Below are 17292 nucleotides of genomic sequence, written 5' to 3'. Positions count from 1 at the left end.
TGATCATCATCAAATTACTTCTGCTGGAAAGCTGTGTTTGCAGTGGCATGTTTGATAAGAAATGGATTTGGATCTGATGTTCTCTTAAAATAACCTGCTGACCCTCGCTGTCTAATCATTAGGACTAGGTGCTGCAGTGTGGTTGGTCCTTGTATCAATGTTGTTTTGCAAAGTGTTGTGCCTGCAGCAGAAGATGGGTCGAAGTGGTGGAGGCTGGTACAATTGCAACATTTAAGAGGCATTTGGATGGGTTTATGAATAGGAAGGGTTTGGAGGGATATGGGCCGGATGCTGGCAGGTGGGACTAGATTGGGTTGGGATATCTGGTTGGCATGGATGGATTGGACTGAAGGGTCTGTTTCCATGCTGTACATCTCTATGACACTATCCCAGCAGCATCAACCACAGTGGGCTGAATGGCCTTTTTTTAAAATTAAATTTGTGAGGGAGAGAAAGCAGTTTGAGCACAACATGCAAAAAAACAAGACTTGTCATCTGCACCCTTAATAAGAATCCAACTGTTACACCACATGTCCTTCTGTTTAAATGGGAATCACGTGTGAAACAGACTCTCACGTGACTGCCCTTTCATATTGCAACAGTTCCCCAGCATTCTGTAACTCCTTGTGAGCATCTTCACTGTCAGTTACATGTTGTTGAAGCAAGTAAAGAATATTGGCACTGTTGACCATAGTTTTTATATAGAGTTTACTCCAGTTTGTCTGATGCCCTGGCGTTTGAAGAAAGATGTGGGCTTTAGGTGAGGGCAGCATTCCATAGTTAAAAAGCCTTCTATTATTCATTGTCTAGGCTCATAACTGTGAAATTGCTACTTGGCATGATGCAGGAGGGCTATTGACCCTGAATGTACTGTAACCCAACAGTGCGGCACCTCCAGGCAGGGGGCGTGGCACCAGAGCCCCTGTGACATGTATGTGACCTTTCGTAAATGTAATCTCATGCTGATTCCCTGGTCACTCTCTTCACAGAGGTGGTGTTGAAGTTCAGGGACAAGATTGAGAAACTGGAAAAGGAAATCTATGCTGTGCTGCAGCTAGAAAAGGAGGAGAAGATGCTTCAGCGATCGGAGGCTCAGGTATGTTGCATGTAAACTTTAAGGACTAGACTGACCCCCCTCCCCTCCCTTTTTCACGTGGTTTACATGACCAACCAAGTGTTAAGGGTGGGCCAGCAGGTGATCAAATACTGGGAACATTCATCACAGTCTTTTAGTAAGTGGCGGCCTCTGCCAGAGTTGACAATAATTTATTAAAATGTTAGCTTTTTAAAATTATATACAGAACAACTTCAGTTATCTGAAATATCAAATATCTGAATTTCGGATTATCCAAACAAGATCGCAAGATCCCATAAAAACATTATTCGTTATCTGAATAATCAGTTATCTGAACAAAATACTCCCCGCCCGTCTCATTTGGAAAATCAAGGTTGTTCTGTATATCACAAATGTTAAGTAACTGCAAGCTGTGCGTGTGCTAATATCTGCCTCCGGTTCTGATTCACAATCTGATATACTGGGCTAAAGGGGGTCATTGCCAAAAGATTTTTTTTTAACCTGTTGCGATTTAATGTCAAGAAATGTATCAACAGGTGGAGAGTTTCTGTCATAGATTTTTTATTCCCCTTACATTACTGGTGAACTGTTGTGGAGTAGGTTAGTCTAGTTATTGCAATGTTTTATGATAAACTACACTGTGAGGAAATGATCTGCTTCTCTGCAATCAGCAAGCACTTGTTGAACCTGGTCTACCTGTTTAGAAGGAGTAGGCCATTCAGCCCCTCTAGCCACTTTCACTATTCCATGAAATCATGGCTGATCTACCTCAATGCCATTTCCCCACACTGTCCTGCTATCTCACGATGTCTTTAAGACCTACAAATCAATCTATGTAGTGTGGACAAAATGGAGTTATCTTTGGTACGGAAAACAGAAATTAAGGGAATTTCCTAAATAGTGAGAGATTGGGAGTGTTGATGTCAAAAAGGACGCATGTAATTTTGATCATGAGTCACTGGAAGCTAACATGCAGGCACAGCAAACAATTAGGGAGACAAATTCAATATTGGTCTGTACTGCATGAATGAAGAAGTCTAATAGGATTCCTGATGAAGAGCTTATGCCCGAAACATCGACTCCCCAGCTCCTCGGATGCTGCCCGACCTGCTGTGCTTTTCCAGCGCCACCCTTTTTCGATTCTGACTTTCCAGCATCTGTGTTCTCCCTTTCTTCAGTCCTAAATAGTCTGTCTCTCTTTTTGAGATGACATTCCCTGATTCTAGGACCGCCAGCCGTAGACAACACGTTTCCTGAGTCTACCCTGTCGAGTTCAAGTCCAACTATAGCAGATGATAGAATTTGAGTTCAATAAAAATCTGCAATTTACAAATAAAGTTAGTCTGATGCTGACCATGAAAGCACTGTCGACTGTCATTTAAAAACCCATCTGGTTCACTAATGTGCTTCAGGGACAGACACTGCCATCCTTACCTGGTCCCACATGTGACTCCAGACCCATAGCAATGTAGTTGACTATTAACTTGCCCTCTGGGTCATTAGGGATGGGCAATGAATGCTGGCCTTACCAGATCATGTTTCACAAACTTGATTGAGTTTTGAAGAGGTGGCCAAGAAGATAGATGAAGACAGAGTGGTAGACTTGTATACGTGGGCTTTATCAAGGCCTTCAACAAAATTCCACATGGGAGACTGGTTATCAAGGTTAGATTATGTGGAATCCACTGTGAGCTAGCCAATTGGATACAAAATTGGCTTGATGGTAAGTGGTAGAGGGTGTAGTTCTGACTGGAGGTCTGTGACCAGCGGTGCTTCGCAAGGATCTGTGTTGGGGCACTGTTGTTTGTCATTTATGTAAATGATTTGGATGAGCATGTAGGAAGCATGGTTAGTAAGTTTGCAGATGATGCCAAGGTTGATGGTATGGTGAAGAGTGAAGAAGGTTATGTAAGAGAACAATGGAATCTTGGTCAACTGGACCAGTAGGCCGAGGAATGGCAGATGAAGTTTAATTTAGATTAGTGTTACATTTTGATATGACAAACCAGAGAAAGACTTGAGTTATTCGTAGGGCCCTGGGGAGTATTGTCAAACAAAGTGACCTAGGGTAGCAGGTGCATAGTTCCTTGAAAGAAGAGTTGCAGGTAGACAGGCTGGTGAAGAAGGCATTTGATATGTTTACCTTCATTGGTCAGAGTACTGAGTACAGGAGTTGGGCTGTCATGTTACAGCTGGACAAGACATTTGTAAGACAACATTTGGAGACTGCATATACAGTCCTGTTGCCCTGTTATAGGAGGATGTTATTAAACTGGAAACCATGCAAGATTGATTTACAAGGAACTTTGAGACTGGAGGATTTGAGTTAGGAGTTGCTGGATCAGCCTGGACTTTTTTTACCTGGAACATTGGAGGCTGAGGACTGACCTTATAGAGGTTCACTAAATCATGAGGGGTATGCTTAGAATAGCTGAGGTCTTTTCCCCCAAGGTTGGGGATTCCAAAACTGAAGGCATAGGTTTAAGGTGAGAGGGGAAATATTTAAAGGAACCTGAGGGGCAGCTTTGCACGCAGAGGGTGGTGCTAGAGAAGTGGCAGATACAAGTACAATTGCTGCATTTAAAAGACATTTGGACAGGTAAATAGGAGAGGAGAGATTAGACAGATAGGGACCAAACACAAACAAGTGGGGCTAGATTCGTTGAGGAAATCTGGTCAGGATGAAGGGGTCTGTTTCCATGCTGTATGACTCTATTAATGTCCCATGAAATATTTTTTTAATTGTGACTAGCTGGGGTCAAGTGCTGATCCTGTGTAACTCCACTAGTCATAACCTGCCCCTCTTAGAACAATTGGATTGTTCTTGTACAGGGGAACCTCGATTATCCGAACATGATGGGCAGGCACTATTTCATTTGGATAATTGATTATTTGGTTAATCGATTGAATGCCTTTCATTTGGGGCTCGGTTTTTAAAATGTGCTCCCTGTTCAGGAGACTGCAGCAGCACAGTGCGTGAGGCCCCCTCTCCTCCCCCAATCCGGTCCAACACTGTCCCCCACCCCTAGCACCGTCCAACACTGCCCATCCCCCTTTGCCCCCAACCCCATCCAACACTGCACCCCTCGCCCCTGACACTGTCCAACAACATCCCCCTGTCCCCAACCCTGTACAATACCACCCCCCGCCCGGCACTGTCCCCTGCCTGTAGAACCGTCCAACACCACCCCTCCGCCCCCAACCCTGTACAACACCATCTGCCCGTCCCCCGCCCTGCCCCTGGCATAGTCCAACACCGCCCTGCCCCCACCCCCCAGCACCGTTCAACACCACATCCACCCCCTGTCCACGTCCCCAACACGGTCCAGCACCACACACCCCCGCCCCCAACACTAGCCCCCCTCGCATCCAAGCCCCATCCAACACCAACCCCACACCACCCCGCCCAACACCGCCTCCGTCCCCAACAGCACCCACAACCCTGAACAGCAGCACCACGCACCCCCCCCGGCATCATCCAACACTCCCCTCAGCCCCCCCTCACCTCCAAACCCTGTCCAACACCATCCCCACTGTGTCCAACACCTCCCCACCCCGCTCCCAACCCTGTCCAACGCCACCCCCAACTCTGAACAACAACACCCTCCTGTCCCCAGCAATGTCCAACACCACCACCCACCTCGCCCCCAGTCCTGAACAACACCACCCTCCCTCACCCACGGTACCGTCCAACACAACCCCTCCCCCACTCCAGCCCCGTGCGACACCGCCATCCCGCCTCCTTCCCGGTGCAACATTGCCTACACCCCCAGCCCCATGCAACACCATTCTCTCCCCCCCGCCCCCCCCCAGCTCCGTGTGACACCATCCCCTTCCCCGTGTGACACCGCCCCCTTCCCCGTGCGACATTGCGCCCCCGCCCCCTTCCCCTGTGCGACACCGCCCCCCCCGCCCCCTTCCCCTGTGCAACGCCATTCCCCCCCGCCAGCCCCCAGGGACTGGGGGACTGGACACTAACAGTAAGACTGTTGCAGTTGCCTTTGTGAGTTAAGTTTCCAAATAGTGCACACGCACAGCCACATACACAACTTTTTACTGCATCTTTTTGACAGGTTCCACCATTGCCCATTACAGGGCAGGACAATGTTGGAGAGATTATCTCGGGAAGTGGGGTTTAGGGTACACCTGAGTTAGATTAGATTAGATTACTTAGTGTGTGGAAACAGACCTTTCGGCCCAACAAGTCCACACCTACCCGCCGAAGCGTAACTCACCCAGACCCATTCTCCTACATTTAACCCTTCACCTAACACTACGGGCAATTTGGCATGGCCAATTCACCTAACCTGCACATTTTTGGACTGTGGGAGGAAACCGGAGCACCCGAAGGAAACCCACACAGACACAGGGAGAATGTGCAAACTCCACACACAGAGTTGCCTGAGGCGGGAATTGAACCCGGGTCTCTGGCGCTGTGAAGCAGCAGCACTAACCACTGTGCTACCGTGCCACCCACTTCTGTGTAGAACTCCAAGGAAAGTGCAGTGAGAATCAGAGGGCAGGCAGTCAGTCATTTGGAGACTGTAAACAAAAGATGCGGTCACTGTTGAAAACATGTCTTTGATGTCATGTTTCCATTGGGACCTTGAGATCTCCTTCGGATAATCCAATTTTCGGATAATTGGTATTCAGATAATCGAGGTTCGTTTGTACTTTGATTTCTGTTCATTAACCAATTCTAAATTCATACCAGTATATTATCTCCAATTCCAAGCGCTGTAATTTTATTTGCTGATCTCTTGTATGGGCTCTTCTCAAATTCTGAACACCTCAGTCTCTGGTCTCCCCTTATCTAGTCTGCTATAGCACCCTTCAAGTAATCTAACAGGGTTATCAAATATGATTTCCCTGTTTTAAGAAAAAATCTATGCTGACTGCCTAATCTTACCAAAACTTTTCAAATGTCGGGTTATCACAGTTTTTACAAAATATTCTAGCATTTCCTCGCTGCTGATGTTGAGCTAGCACGTCTCGTTTCCTGTCTCCTCTCTTTCTCTTCCTAAATAGCGAGATTACATTTGCCTTTCAATCCACCAGAACCAGTCCCAATTCCGTGAAGGTGATCGCCACCTATTTTTAGACGATGATAGCCTATGTCTTTTTTCCCAGCAACTTCATAACCCATTTTTCCTTTGATTGAATGCAAACCTTAACTTGGTAGCCATCGTTGGATCACTTTGCCTGTAGGGTGTTTTCTATCTCAAAGCGATGCGTATTTGTTGTTGCAGATTAACACTGCCAAAAACAAGTTACAGAAGGACAGCAACGAGACAAGACCAGAGCGTACCTGGTTTCAAACCAGAGAGGAACGGAAGAAAGAGAAAAGTGAGCTTCATTCTGTAGAGTGTAGCAGCCCTATTAGATGACACAGCATGGAATGTATAGTTTTTATAGTGACTACTTATGATATGATATAAAGGGAAAATGATCATAAGATTAATGCTAAACTCATTTGGCTGACAATCTACAATTCTAACAAAAGTCTTAACCTATCTATTTCAATTGGTTAAAGCCCACGTAATAACTATCTGGAATTGAGAAACTAACGATGGTCATGAAACCATTGTCGATTGTTGGAAGACGCCATCAGCTTCAGTAATGTCCTTTAGGGGAGAAAATGTGGTCTGACCTGTGTATATTTCCAGGGCACGCAGCAATGTGGTTCACCCTTAACTGCTCCCTTCCCGATTAGGGGTGGGTAATAAATTCTGGCCTAACCAGTGATGCCCACATCCCATGAATGCATAAAAAGGAACTCATCAGGCTGAAAACATTCTGGCATGGTGTAGGAATGTTATCTCTGGAGGGAAGTGTAATTACATCTTTCAGTGCTTACACAACCAGTTCCCATTAAATGTGAACGGAGATATTAGTCATGTAAAACCTGACAGAAATATTGCACATGATAAATATGGTCAACCTTTGTTTTAAATGCAGTGGCAAAGGCTCTTCAGGAATTCGACATTGCCTTAAGAGGCAAAAAGAAGAGAAAGTTGCTCATGGAAAGTATTAAGAAGAGAGGAGAGATGACTGTAAGTACCATTTAGTGTTTTGTGGATTTAATCAACCCCTGAATTATTTTGGAGCATTATCCCTGATGATAACTCATGAATATTGTCTCTCTGGGTAGTTAGGCTGTGAAATTCTTTACTGTAAAGGAGTAATGAGCTTGGATTGATATCTGTATTAGAGACTGATCTCAACAGGTTTTTTTTATTAGTAAAGAAATTGAGGGTTATGAGGATAAGGCAGGAAAGAGGATGGTCAGATCAGCCACAATCCCATTGAATGATGGTTCATACTTGATGGGCTGAATGGCCTAATTCTGCTCCTGCCTCTTACGGGCAGATAAGGAGTACGGAAGTTCACAGCTTCCTCACGGCTGACTGAGAGTAAATGTGGAAATAAACTAGGCAATCTAGCACATCTCAGGCTTAACCCCAGATCTCTGCTGAGGTGTCTAATCTCAACCAGGACAGTGTAATAAAATACAGTTGATCTCCCATGTCTTTCAGTTAGGGAGGTTAGAAGCACAATAAGCCAAGTTTTTGTTCCTGATTAGTGTTGTGGGTTTGTGTTCAAATAACGACCGAAATCAGTGAGTGGCAAAAATAGCCTCCAGTATTCAGCAATCACAGCTCAAGGTCGAGGCAGCAAATGAACCCTGAAGTACAGTTCTTACAAGAGCCCCTTTATACGCTGTTCTTATATATCATTACTATAGTAAACAGCAGTTTGAAGGGTTTCTATCCTGGGAGATAGGAAATGGGTTAAGAATGTGCTGGCTGCTCCTTCTGTCCAGGCTGCTTGCATAATTAGAGCTATTAGTTCTTTTGTCTTTTAATTAGTAGTGTTTGTATAAAAAAAAGTAGGCCTATATGCTCCAAATAAGTTAGAGATTGTAATAGGAGAATAAAGGATAGTAAATTGATGGCTTCAGCTGTGTGGTGAGATTTATTTACTATTTGTCAGTATGAGTTTCGTTCGTTCATTCATGCAGTTTCATGCAAGCACAGATTTGTCAGTTTCTTAAAGGGATAATGGCCCAGTTAAAAGGTACTTAACAGGTAATGTTTCGTGAAAACCTGATGGGGATTGTATTGTTCTGTATGCTGATAAGGTGTGGAAATGTGGGTTTGAAAGGGTTGTTTTTAAATTTACAGTGTGGAAACAAGCCCCTTCAGCCCAACAAGTCCACACTGACCCACCGAAGCGCAACCCACACATTCCCCTACATTTACCCCTTTACCTAACACTACGGGCAATTTAGCATGGCCAATCCACCTAACCTGCACATCTTTGGACTGTGGGAGGAAACCGGAGCACCCGGAGGAATCCCATGCAGACACAGGGAGAATGTGCAAACTCCACACAGTCAGTCGCCTGAGACGGGAATTGAACCCGGGTCTCTGGTGCTGTGAGGCAGCAGTGCTAACCACTGTGCCACCGTTCTGTATTTGGATAATACAGAACTACAGTTGAATGAAGGAATGGAAAAAAATGAAAAAACGGGTTAGTAAAGAGAACCTGGTATTAATGCACGTGGCGAGCACTGTCTATCGATTCTTGTCAGGACTATCAGTGCAATGAGCTTGGGTATTAATCTCAGGGTTATTCCCAATGCGAAACTCATTGGAGATAGTGAAGAAGAGTAGCCTACTAGATCAAGTCAGTGTTGCTGGAAAAACACAGCAGGTCAGGCAGCATCTGGAGCAGGGAAATTGATGTTTCAGGCCGGAGCCCATCATCAGGAATGAGGCTGGGAGCCTCGGGGCTGGAGAGATAAATAGGAGGGGTATAGAAGGTAGCTGGTAGTGCAATAGGTGGATGGTGGAAGGGGTAAAGGTGAGAGGTCGGAGAGGAGGGTAGAGCGGATAGGTGGGAAGGAAGATTGACAGGTGGGACAGATCATGAGGGTGGTGCTGAGCTAGAAAGTTGCAACTGGGGTAAAGGGGGAGGGGGGGTGGGGGAGGGAAATGAGGAAACTAGTGAAGTCCACATTGATGCCCTGGGGTTGAAGTGTTCCGAGATGGAAGATAAAGCGTTCTTCCTCCAGGCATCGGGTAGGGAGGGAGTGGTGACCTGAGGAGGCCCAGGACCTGCATGTCCTCTGCAGAGTGGAAGGGGGAGTTGAAATGTTCAGCCACAGTGTGGTGGGGTTGATTGGTGCGGGTGTCCCAGAGATGTTCCCTGAAGCGCTCTGCGGGAAGGCATCCAGTCTCCCACATCAGGAGCAACGGATATGATAAGTGACATTGGTGGATGTGCAGGTGAAACTTTGATGGATGTGGAAGGCTCCTTTGGGGCCTTGGATGGAGGTGAGGGGGGAGGTGTGGGCGCAGGTTTTGCAGTTTCTGCACTGGCAGGGGAAAGTGCCAGAAGGGGAGGGTGGGTTGTTAAGGAACCTCACCTTCCACCCCACAAACCTCCACATAAATCGCATCATCCACCAACATTTCCGCCATCAGGGATATATTTCCCTCCCCAATTCTATCTGCTTTCCACAAAGACCGTTCCCTCCGTGACTACCTGGTCAGGTCCACAACCCCACTTCCATCCACCTATTGCACTCTTAGCTACCTCCCCACCCCCCCCCACCCCCCCCCCACCCCCCATCTATTTATCTCTCCAGCCCCGAGACTCCCAGCCTCATTCCTGATGAAGGGCTCCGGCGCGAAACATAGATTCTGCGGCTCCTCGGATGGTGCCTGACCTGCTGTGCTTTTCCAGCAGCGCATACTCCATTCTGATCTCCAGTATCTGCAGACCTCACTGTCTTCTATTAGATCAGAAAACTCTGCACAGTGCCATTTGACTGATCGTTGGTGGATTTTCAAAATTTCTCTCCCTCTTTGTTTGTGGAAATGCTTGAGGTCAGCTTGATACATCCCTGTCATGGCATTGGTGATGTCAGGGATGCTCTGTTTAGGAGATAGAGACAATCAACCTATCTCATTACTCAGTGACCTTTGGTACCTGAAAAACACTGGCTTCAGGTGATTGCCGTGTGGGAGGTTGTGGTCTATTACAGTAGGTTTGGTAATGTCTTCTCATTTACTTCAGGCAGAAGAGAGGACACAGTTTGAAATCACGAAATCGCAGATGTACGCAGAACGTGTTGCTAAGCGAGGCCGTAAGCCAAAGAGAGCGAGAGTGATGCCTGAGGATGAACCAAAGTCCACAGCAGGTACATGAACAGTCTCACTGGTGTGGGTGAAACCAGAGTCCAGTGTATTTCTGATGCAACAACACTTTTGCTGTAGAAATTGTTTCTACTGAATGATGCAGTTTAAAATGTATTTATATATTGAGCACATTTTTGTTATCTTCAGAGGGTAAAAAGAACAGAAGAAACAAATCAAAGAAATCTGTGTTTGATGAAGAATTAACAAACACAAGTCAAAAGGCCCTTAAACAGTACAGAGCTGGGTGAGTAGCATTAAATTATTGATCTGATGGGTGAATGGGGACCAGCACTGAACAATGTGTATGAATATTGTGTTTGGGAGTGGAACAGCTGCATGTAGTTGGACGGGAAGGGGAGGGTTCCCCACCTTTGTGGAATCACTCAGGTGGCCAGAGCTTCAGAGGACAATGGAGCCGAGTTGGACAGTAGAGAACCTTCATCGGATAGCAAGATGTGCTGCGTAGATGAGAGGTGCCTTTTATATATAGTAAGGGCAGAAGTCAGCACTGCTGTTGTGGATATTCTTGGGTAAAAGGGAGGTTTCCTTGTGAATAGATATTCTGAAAAGCTATCTTGAATGTATAGCTGAGTTAACTCTACCTGAGTTGTATTGAATGATGTGCACAACTTTGTTTTTACATTTTGCAAATCTTTTCTCCTGATGGTGTAACTGTTGTTGCCACCACCCTTTGTATCTTACCAAAGTGAGACATGTGAAAGAACTAAATAAACTGTTGAATCTGACCAGACAGAGCAGTCAAAGGCAGGCTGACCTTTACATACCCTTTGAAAGGGATCTCTTGTGTAAATGGTTTTAAAAAAAACATTTTCTGCAGCATATCAAAAGAATTATTGATATAATATTGGTTTCTCTGCAGGCCATCCTTTGAGGATCGAAAGAGGCTGGGGATAAAGCAACACAAAAAAGGCGGTTCCTTTAAATCCAAGTCCAGGTAAATGGTTCTGCTGTAAAACAAATATTTCTTATTGGCTACTCCTCCAGCGGATTGGAAAAGGGCTACCACTGCATGTATAGTTATGGTCACAAAACCAGTGGTTCCACAGCCCAAATCACGAATGATGATTAAGTTGAATTATGTGCTGTAATTGTTCTTGTCCTTCAACATGAAAACGTATCAGTCTCTCATTATGCTCATCAAATTGAGAAATCCCCCAAGTTCTCAGAGTTGTTTGGATTTATTTTAAAAGCGAGCATTATTCTCGATGTTTCTGTCCTCTCCTGAATGCGCCAAGTCGAGTTGGCTTTGATGCAGTTCCACAGGCACAAACAGACCTCTGGTCCATCATCCAAGGTTGGTCTTTCAGGTGTGGTTCAATGTCCACAAAATTGTATCTTTGATCTGGAGTAAGAGCTGTGGCTAATTTGTTCTGCGACATTGCAAAAGTGTAAACTGTTTAGAAGTATTTTATTGACTGATAACTGTTTTGGAACATTCTTTGGTTGTGGAGGCGCTATGTAATTGCAACTTTGATTTTTAAATTCTCTCCTAATCCATCCCATTTGCTCCACTGTGTTCAAAACTAATTTCAGTGCCCTAGCTGAGATCCATTAACCCAAAGGAAACCTGTACTTTTTATTCTGTTTGATTTTGTGGTAAGTGCTGAAAAATGTGTTGCTGGAAAAGCGCAGCAGGTCAGGCAGCATCCAAGGAGCAGGAGAATCAATGTTTCGGGCATAAGCCCTTCTTCAGGCTTCAACACATTTTTCAGCTCTGATCTCCAGCGTCTGCAGTCCTCACTTTCTCCTAGTTGATTTTGTGATAGTAACTTATTAATGATGTAATTGAGCATTGGGTGATGCAGACAGTTTAGAATCATAGAATCCCTACAGTGAAGAAACTGGCCAGTTCACCCATCAGTCCACACCAACCCTCCGAAAAGCATCCCACCCAGACCCACCCCCCTACACTTTCCCTGTAACTGTGTAGTTCCCTTGGCTAATCTACCTCACCTGTACATCCCTGGACACTATGGGCAATTTAGCATGACTAGTCCACTTCACCTGCACATCTTTGGACTTTGGGAGAAAACTGGAACACCTAGAGGAAACTCGAGCAGACACTGGGAGAAAGTGCAAACTCAACACAGGCAGTCGCCCCAATGGTGGAATCGAACCTGGGTCCCTGGTGCTGTGATACAGCAAAATCACTCTTCTTAAATTATGCAATTTTCTGCTCAGCTCTTGACCATGTTTTTGTCAGTGTTAATCATCAGTCTCTGGTACCTCAGCTGAAGGGACTGGCGTGAAAGAGTCACACACAGTGCAAATTTTAATGGGATGGAACATAGAAGGGTACAGCGCAGTACAGGCCCTTCGGCCCTCGATGTTGCGCCGACCGAATCCTACCTCACCTATACTAGCCCAATAACTTCCAAATGCCTATCCAATGCCCGCTTAAATGACCATAAAGAAGGAGAGTTCACCACTGATACGGGCAGGGCATTCCATGAACTCACAACCCGCTGTGTGAAGAATCTACCCCTAACATCTGTCCTATACCTACCACCCCTTAATTTAAAGCTATGTCCCCTAGTAACACCTGACTCCATTAGCGGTAAAAGGTTCTTAGTATCTACCCTATCTAAACCCCTAATCATCTTATACACTTCTATCAGATCTCCCCTAAACCTTCTCTTCTCCAATGAGAACAGCCCCAAGTGCCTCAGCCTTTCCTCATAAGATTTTCCTACCATTCCAGGCAACATCCTGGTAAACCTCCTCTGCACTCGTTCTAAAGCTTCCACATCCTTCCTATAGTATGGCGACCAAAACTGCACACAATACTCCAGATGAGGCCTCACCAGAGTCTTATACAACTGCAACATGACCTCAGGACTCCGGAACTCAATTCCTCTGCCAATAAAGCCCAGTACACCATATGCCTTCCTCACAGCACTATTTACCTGGGTGGCAACTTTCAGAGATCTGTGTACATGGACACCAAGATCCCTCTGCTCATCCACACTACCAAGTAGCCTACCATTAGCCCAGTAATCCATCATCTTGTTATTCCTACCAAAGTGAACGACTTCGCACTTAGCTACATTGAATTCCATTTGCCACATTTCCGCCCAGCTCTGCAACTTATCTATATCCCGCTGTAACCTACCACTTCCTTCCTCACTATCCACAACTCCACCGACTTTTGTGTCATCCGCAAACTTGCTTACCCAGCTTTCAAGTCCTTCCTCTAGATCATTTATAAAAATAACGAAAAGCAATGGTCCCAAAACAGATCCTTGTGGTACACCGCTAGTAACTGCACTCCAAGATGAACATAATCCATCAACTACTACCCTCTGTCTCCTTCCAGCCAGCCAATTTCTAATCCAAACCTCTAATGTATCCTCAATGCCATACCTCCGTAGTTTTAGCATTAGCCTACCATGGGGAACCTTATCGAACGCCTTACTAAAATCCATATACACAACATCTACTGCTTTACCCTCGTCCACTTCCTTAGTCACCTTCTCAAAGAACTCAATAAGGTTTGTGAGGCACGACCTGCCCTTCACAAAACCATGCTGGCTATCCCTGATCACGTTATTCCTACCCAGATGTTCATAAATCTTATCCCTTACCATTCTCTCTAAGACTTTGCCCACCACTGAAGTCAGACTCACTGGCCTATAGTTACTAGGGCTATCCCTACTCCCTTTCTTGAACAATGGGACCACATTCGCTATCCTCCAGTCCTCTGGTACTATTCCCGTTGACAATGACGACATAAAAATCCAGGCCAATGGCTCTGCTATCTCCTCCCGAGCTTCCCATAGGATCCTGGTGTAAATGCCATCAGGCCCAGGAGACTTATCTATATTCATCCTTTCCAATATTCCCAAAAACTCTTCCCTGCATATTTCCAGGGCATCCATTCTAATTATTTGTGATTCCATATTCACATCAGCAACAGTGTCCTGTTCCTGAGTGAATACTGATGAAAAGTACTGATTTAATGTCTCTCCAATCTCCTCCGCCTCCACACACAACTTCCCACTACTATCCTTGACTGGACCGATACCTACCCTAGTCATCCTTTTATTCTTGACATACCTATAGAAAGCCTTTGGGTTTTCCCTAATCCTACCAGCTAAAGACTTTTCATGTCCCCTTCTCGCTTCTCTTAGCTCCCTCTTTAGCTCCTTCCTGGCTACCTTATAACTCTCAATCGCCCCTACTGAACCTTCACGCCTCATCTTTACATATGCCGCCTTCTTCCCTTTCACAAGGGACTCCAATTCCTTACTAAACCACGGCTGCCTCACAAGGCCCTTTACACCATGCCTGACTGGTACATACCTATCGAGGACACGCAGTAGCTGCTCCTTGAACGATCCCCACATCTCATTAGTGTTCTTCTCTTGAAGCCTGTTTTTCCAATCCACACATCCTAAGTCATGCCTCACTGCATCATAATTTCCCTGCCCCCAGCTATAACTCTTGCCCTGCGGCGCACGATTATCCCTCTCCATTACTAAAGTAAAAGTCACCGAGTTGTGGTCACTGTCCCCGAAGTGCTCACCTACCTCCAAGTCTAACACCTGACCTGGTTCATTACCTAGAACCAAATCCAATATAGCCTCCCCTCTTGTTGGCCTGTCGACATATTGTGTCAGGAAACCCTCCTGCACACATTGTACAAACACCGACCCATCTAATGAACTCGAGCTATAGCTCTCCCAGTCAATATCTGGGAAGTTAAAGTCCCCCATAACAACCACCCTGCTACCTTCACTCTTTTCCTGAATCATCCTCGCAATATTATCCTCTACTTGTCTAGGACTATTAGGAGGCCTGTAGAAAACACCTAACAGGGTGACCTCACCTTTCCTATTTCTAACCTCAGCCCAAACTACCTCAGATGGCAAGTCCACTTCCATCGTCCATTCCACTGCTGTGATACTATCTTTGACAAGTAATGCCACGCCTCCCCCTTTTTTACCCCCATGTCTGATCCTACTAAAACATTTGAACCCTGGAACGTGCAACAGCCATTCTTGTCCCTGTTCTACCCACGTCTCTGTAATGGCCACAACATCGAAGTCCCAGGTACCAACCCATGCTGCAAGTTCACCTACCTTATTCCTTATACTTCTGGCATTGAAGTATACACACTTCAATCCACCCTTCTGGTTACAGGCACCCTCCTTAGAGATCACTGCATTATTCCTAACCTCCCTACACTCAAGGTCCTGTACCCTAAAGCTACAGTCCTGGTTCCCATGCCCCCACGGAGTTAGTTTAAACCCTCCCAAAGAGCACTAGCAAACCTCCCCCCAAGGATACTGGTGCCCCTCAGGTTCAGGTGTAGCCCATCCTTTTTATAGAGGTCCCACCTTCCCCAGAAAGGACCCCAGTTGTCCAGAAACCGGAATCCCTCCCTCCTGCACCATCCCTGTAGCCACGCATTTAACTGCTCTCTCTCCCTATTCCTCGACTCTCTATCACGTGGCACGGGTAACAAACCAGAGACTACAACTCTGTTTGTTCTAACTCTGAGCTTCCAACCTAGCTCCCTGAAAGCCTGTCTGACATCCTCACCCTTCTTCCTACCTATATCGTTGGTGCCAACGTGGACCACGATCTGGGGCTGCTCCCCCTCCCCCTTAAGGACCCGGAAAACACGATCAGCGACATCACGTACCCTTGCACCTGGGAGGCAACATACCAAACGTGAGTCCCTGTCGCCCCCACAAAACCGTCTGTCTGTACCCCTCACTATCGAGTCCCCAAGAACTATTGCTCTACCTTTCTCCACCCTACCCTTCTGAGCAACGGGGCCAGGCTCCGTGCCAGAGGCCTGAACCTCGTTGCTTGCCCCTGGTAAGTCATCCCCCCCACAAGTATCCAAAACGGTATACTTGTTCTTGAGGGGAATGACCGCAGGGGGTCCCTGCACTGGCTTCCTCCTCCCACTCCCCCTCACTGTCACCCATCTATCTTGAACTTTCGGAGTAACTACTTGCCTAAAGCTCCGATCTATGACCTCCTCTGCCTCCCGAATGATCCGCAGTTCATCCAACTCCAGCTCCAGTTCCCTAACACGGGTTTGGAGGAGCTGGAGATGGGTGCACTTCTTGCAAGTGTACTCAGCAGGGACGCTAATGGCTTCCCTCACCTCATACATGTTGCAAGAGGAACATTGCCCTCTCTGCACTGCCATCCCTCTAAAAGTAAGCTTTCCTTAAAAAAAACAACAAAACCAACTAAATCTAAAGAAACAAACAAGGAAAATGCAGCACTTACCCGCTAGTCACAATTGGTCTTATTATTAGGTTAGAGGAGGTGGAAGGGTGGGAGGCACTACTCGTGTAGTGCCTCGGGTGACTCGCCTGCGCGTTTAAATAAGGGGAGAAAAAAAAACCTTACCCAAGTAACCTAGCGCGCCTTCCGGGATGGGGTAGTCGAAGGTAGCTGACCTGTTATCAATTTAAAGGAATCTGGTTAGGTAAATGGACCAGGCAGATTATTTTTATTGTGACCTAGATTTATTTTTCCCTATCTCTCCTTGCATACAGGTGAAATGTCAAAAGCAACAATTAGAGATTTCTTTTCTGGCCACTTTTCCTTAAGAATTTCCTGGTATATTGATAGTCTTCTGATGGATAAGTCATTGTTTCCTGCAGTTTCAGCTGATTTGCCTTGGGAACTCTGGGAATGTTACCCAATTTGTTTTTGCAGATGACACCAACACTGGAGGTGTAGTAGACAGCAAAACAGGTTACCTCAGAGTACAATGGATTCTTGATCAGATGAGTCAATGGGCTGAGGAGTGGCAGATGGAGTTTAATTTGGAGGTGCTGCATTTTGGAAAAGCAATTTAGGACAGTACTTAGCTATTGGTTAGGTCCTGAGGTGTGTTGTTGAACAAAGAGACCTTGGAGTGCAGGTTCATAGTTCCTTGAAAGTGGAGTCACAGTTATATAGGATAGTGAAGATGGCATTTGGTGTGCTTTCCTTTAGTAGAACACTGAGTATCAGAGTTGG

At 45.9% G+C, this 17292-nt stretch overlaps 1 protein-coding gene across 1 annotated transcript in view; it reads left to right on the top strand.

Moving 5' to 3' along the window:
• ddx27 (DEAD (Asp-Glu-Ala-Asp) box polypeptide 27) overlaps nucleotides 1–17292 on the top strand; it is a 46985-nt gene that overhangs the window by 28126 nt on the left and 1567 nt on the right. Inside the window, exons 15-20 of the mRNA XM_060836263.1 lie at nucleotides 990–1096; nucleotides 6325–6421; nucleotides 7034–7128; nucleotides 10160–10283; nucleotides 10429–10525; nucleotides 11162–11236. Of these exons, the coding sequence (XP_060692246.1) occupies nucleotides 990–1096; nucleotides 6325–6421; nucleotides 7034–7128; nucleotides 10160–10283; nucleotides 10429–10525; nucleotides 11162–11236 (595 nt within the window). The remainder of the gene's footprint in view (nucleotides 1–989; nucleotides 1097–6324; nucleotides 6422–7033; nucleotides 7129–10159; nucleotides 10284–10428; nucleotides 10526–11161; nucleotides 11237–17292) is intronic.

Source organism: Hemiscyllium ocellatum, chromosome 15 (genome assembly GCF_020745735.1).
Source record: "Hemiscyllium ocellatum isolate sHemOce1 chromosome 15, sHemOce1.pat.X.cur, whole genome shotgun sequence".
NCBI lineage: Eukaryota > Metazoa > Chordata > Chondrichthyes > Orectolobiformes > Hemiscylliidae > Hemiscyllium > Hemiscyllium ocellatum.
This window is presented reverse-complemented; position numbering and strand designations above follow the sequence as displayed.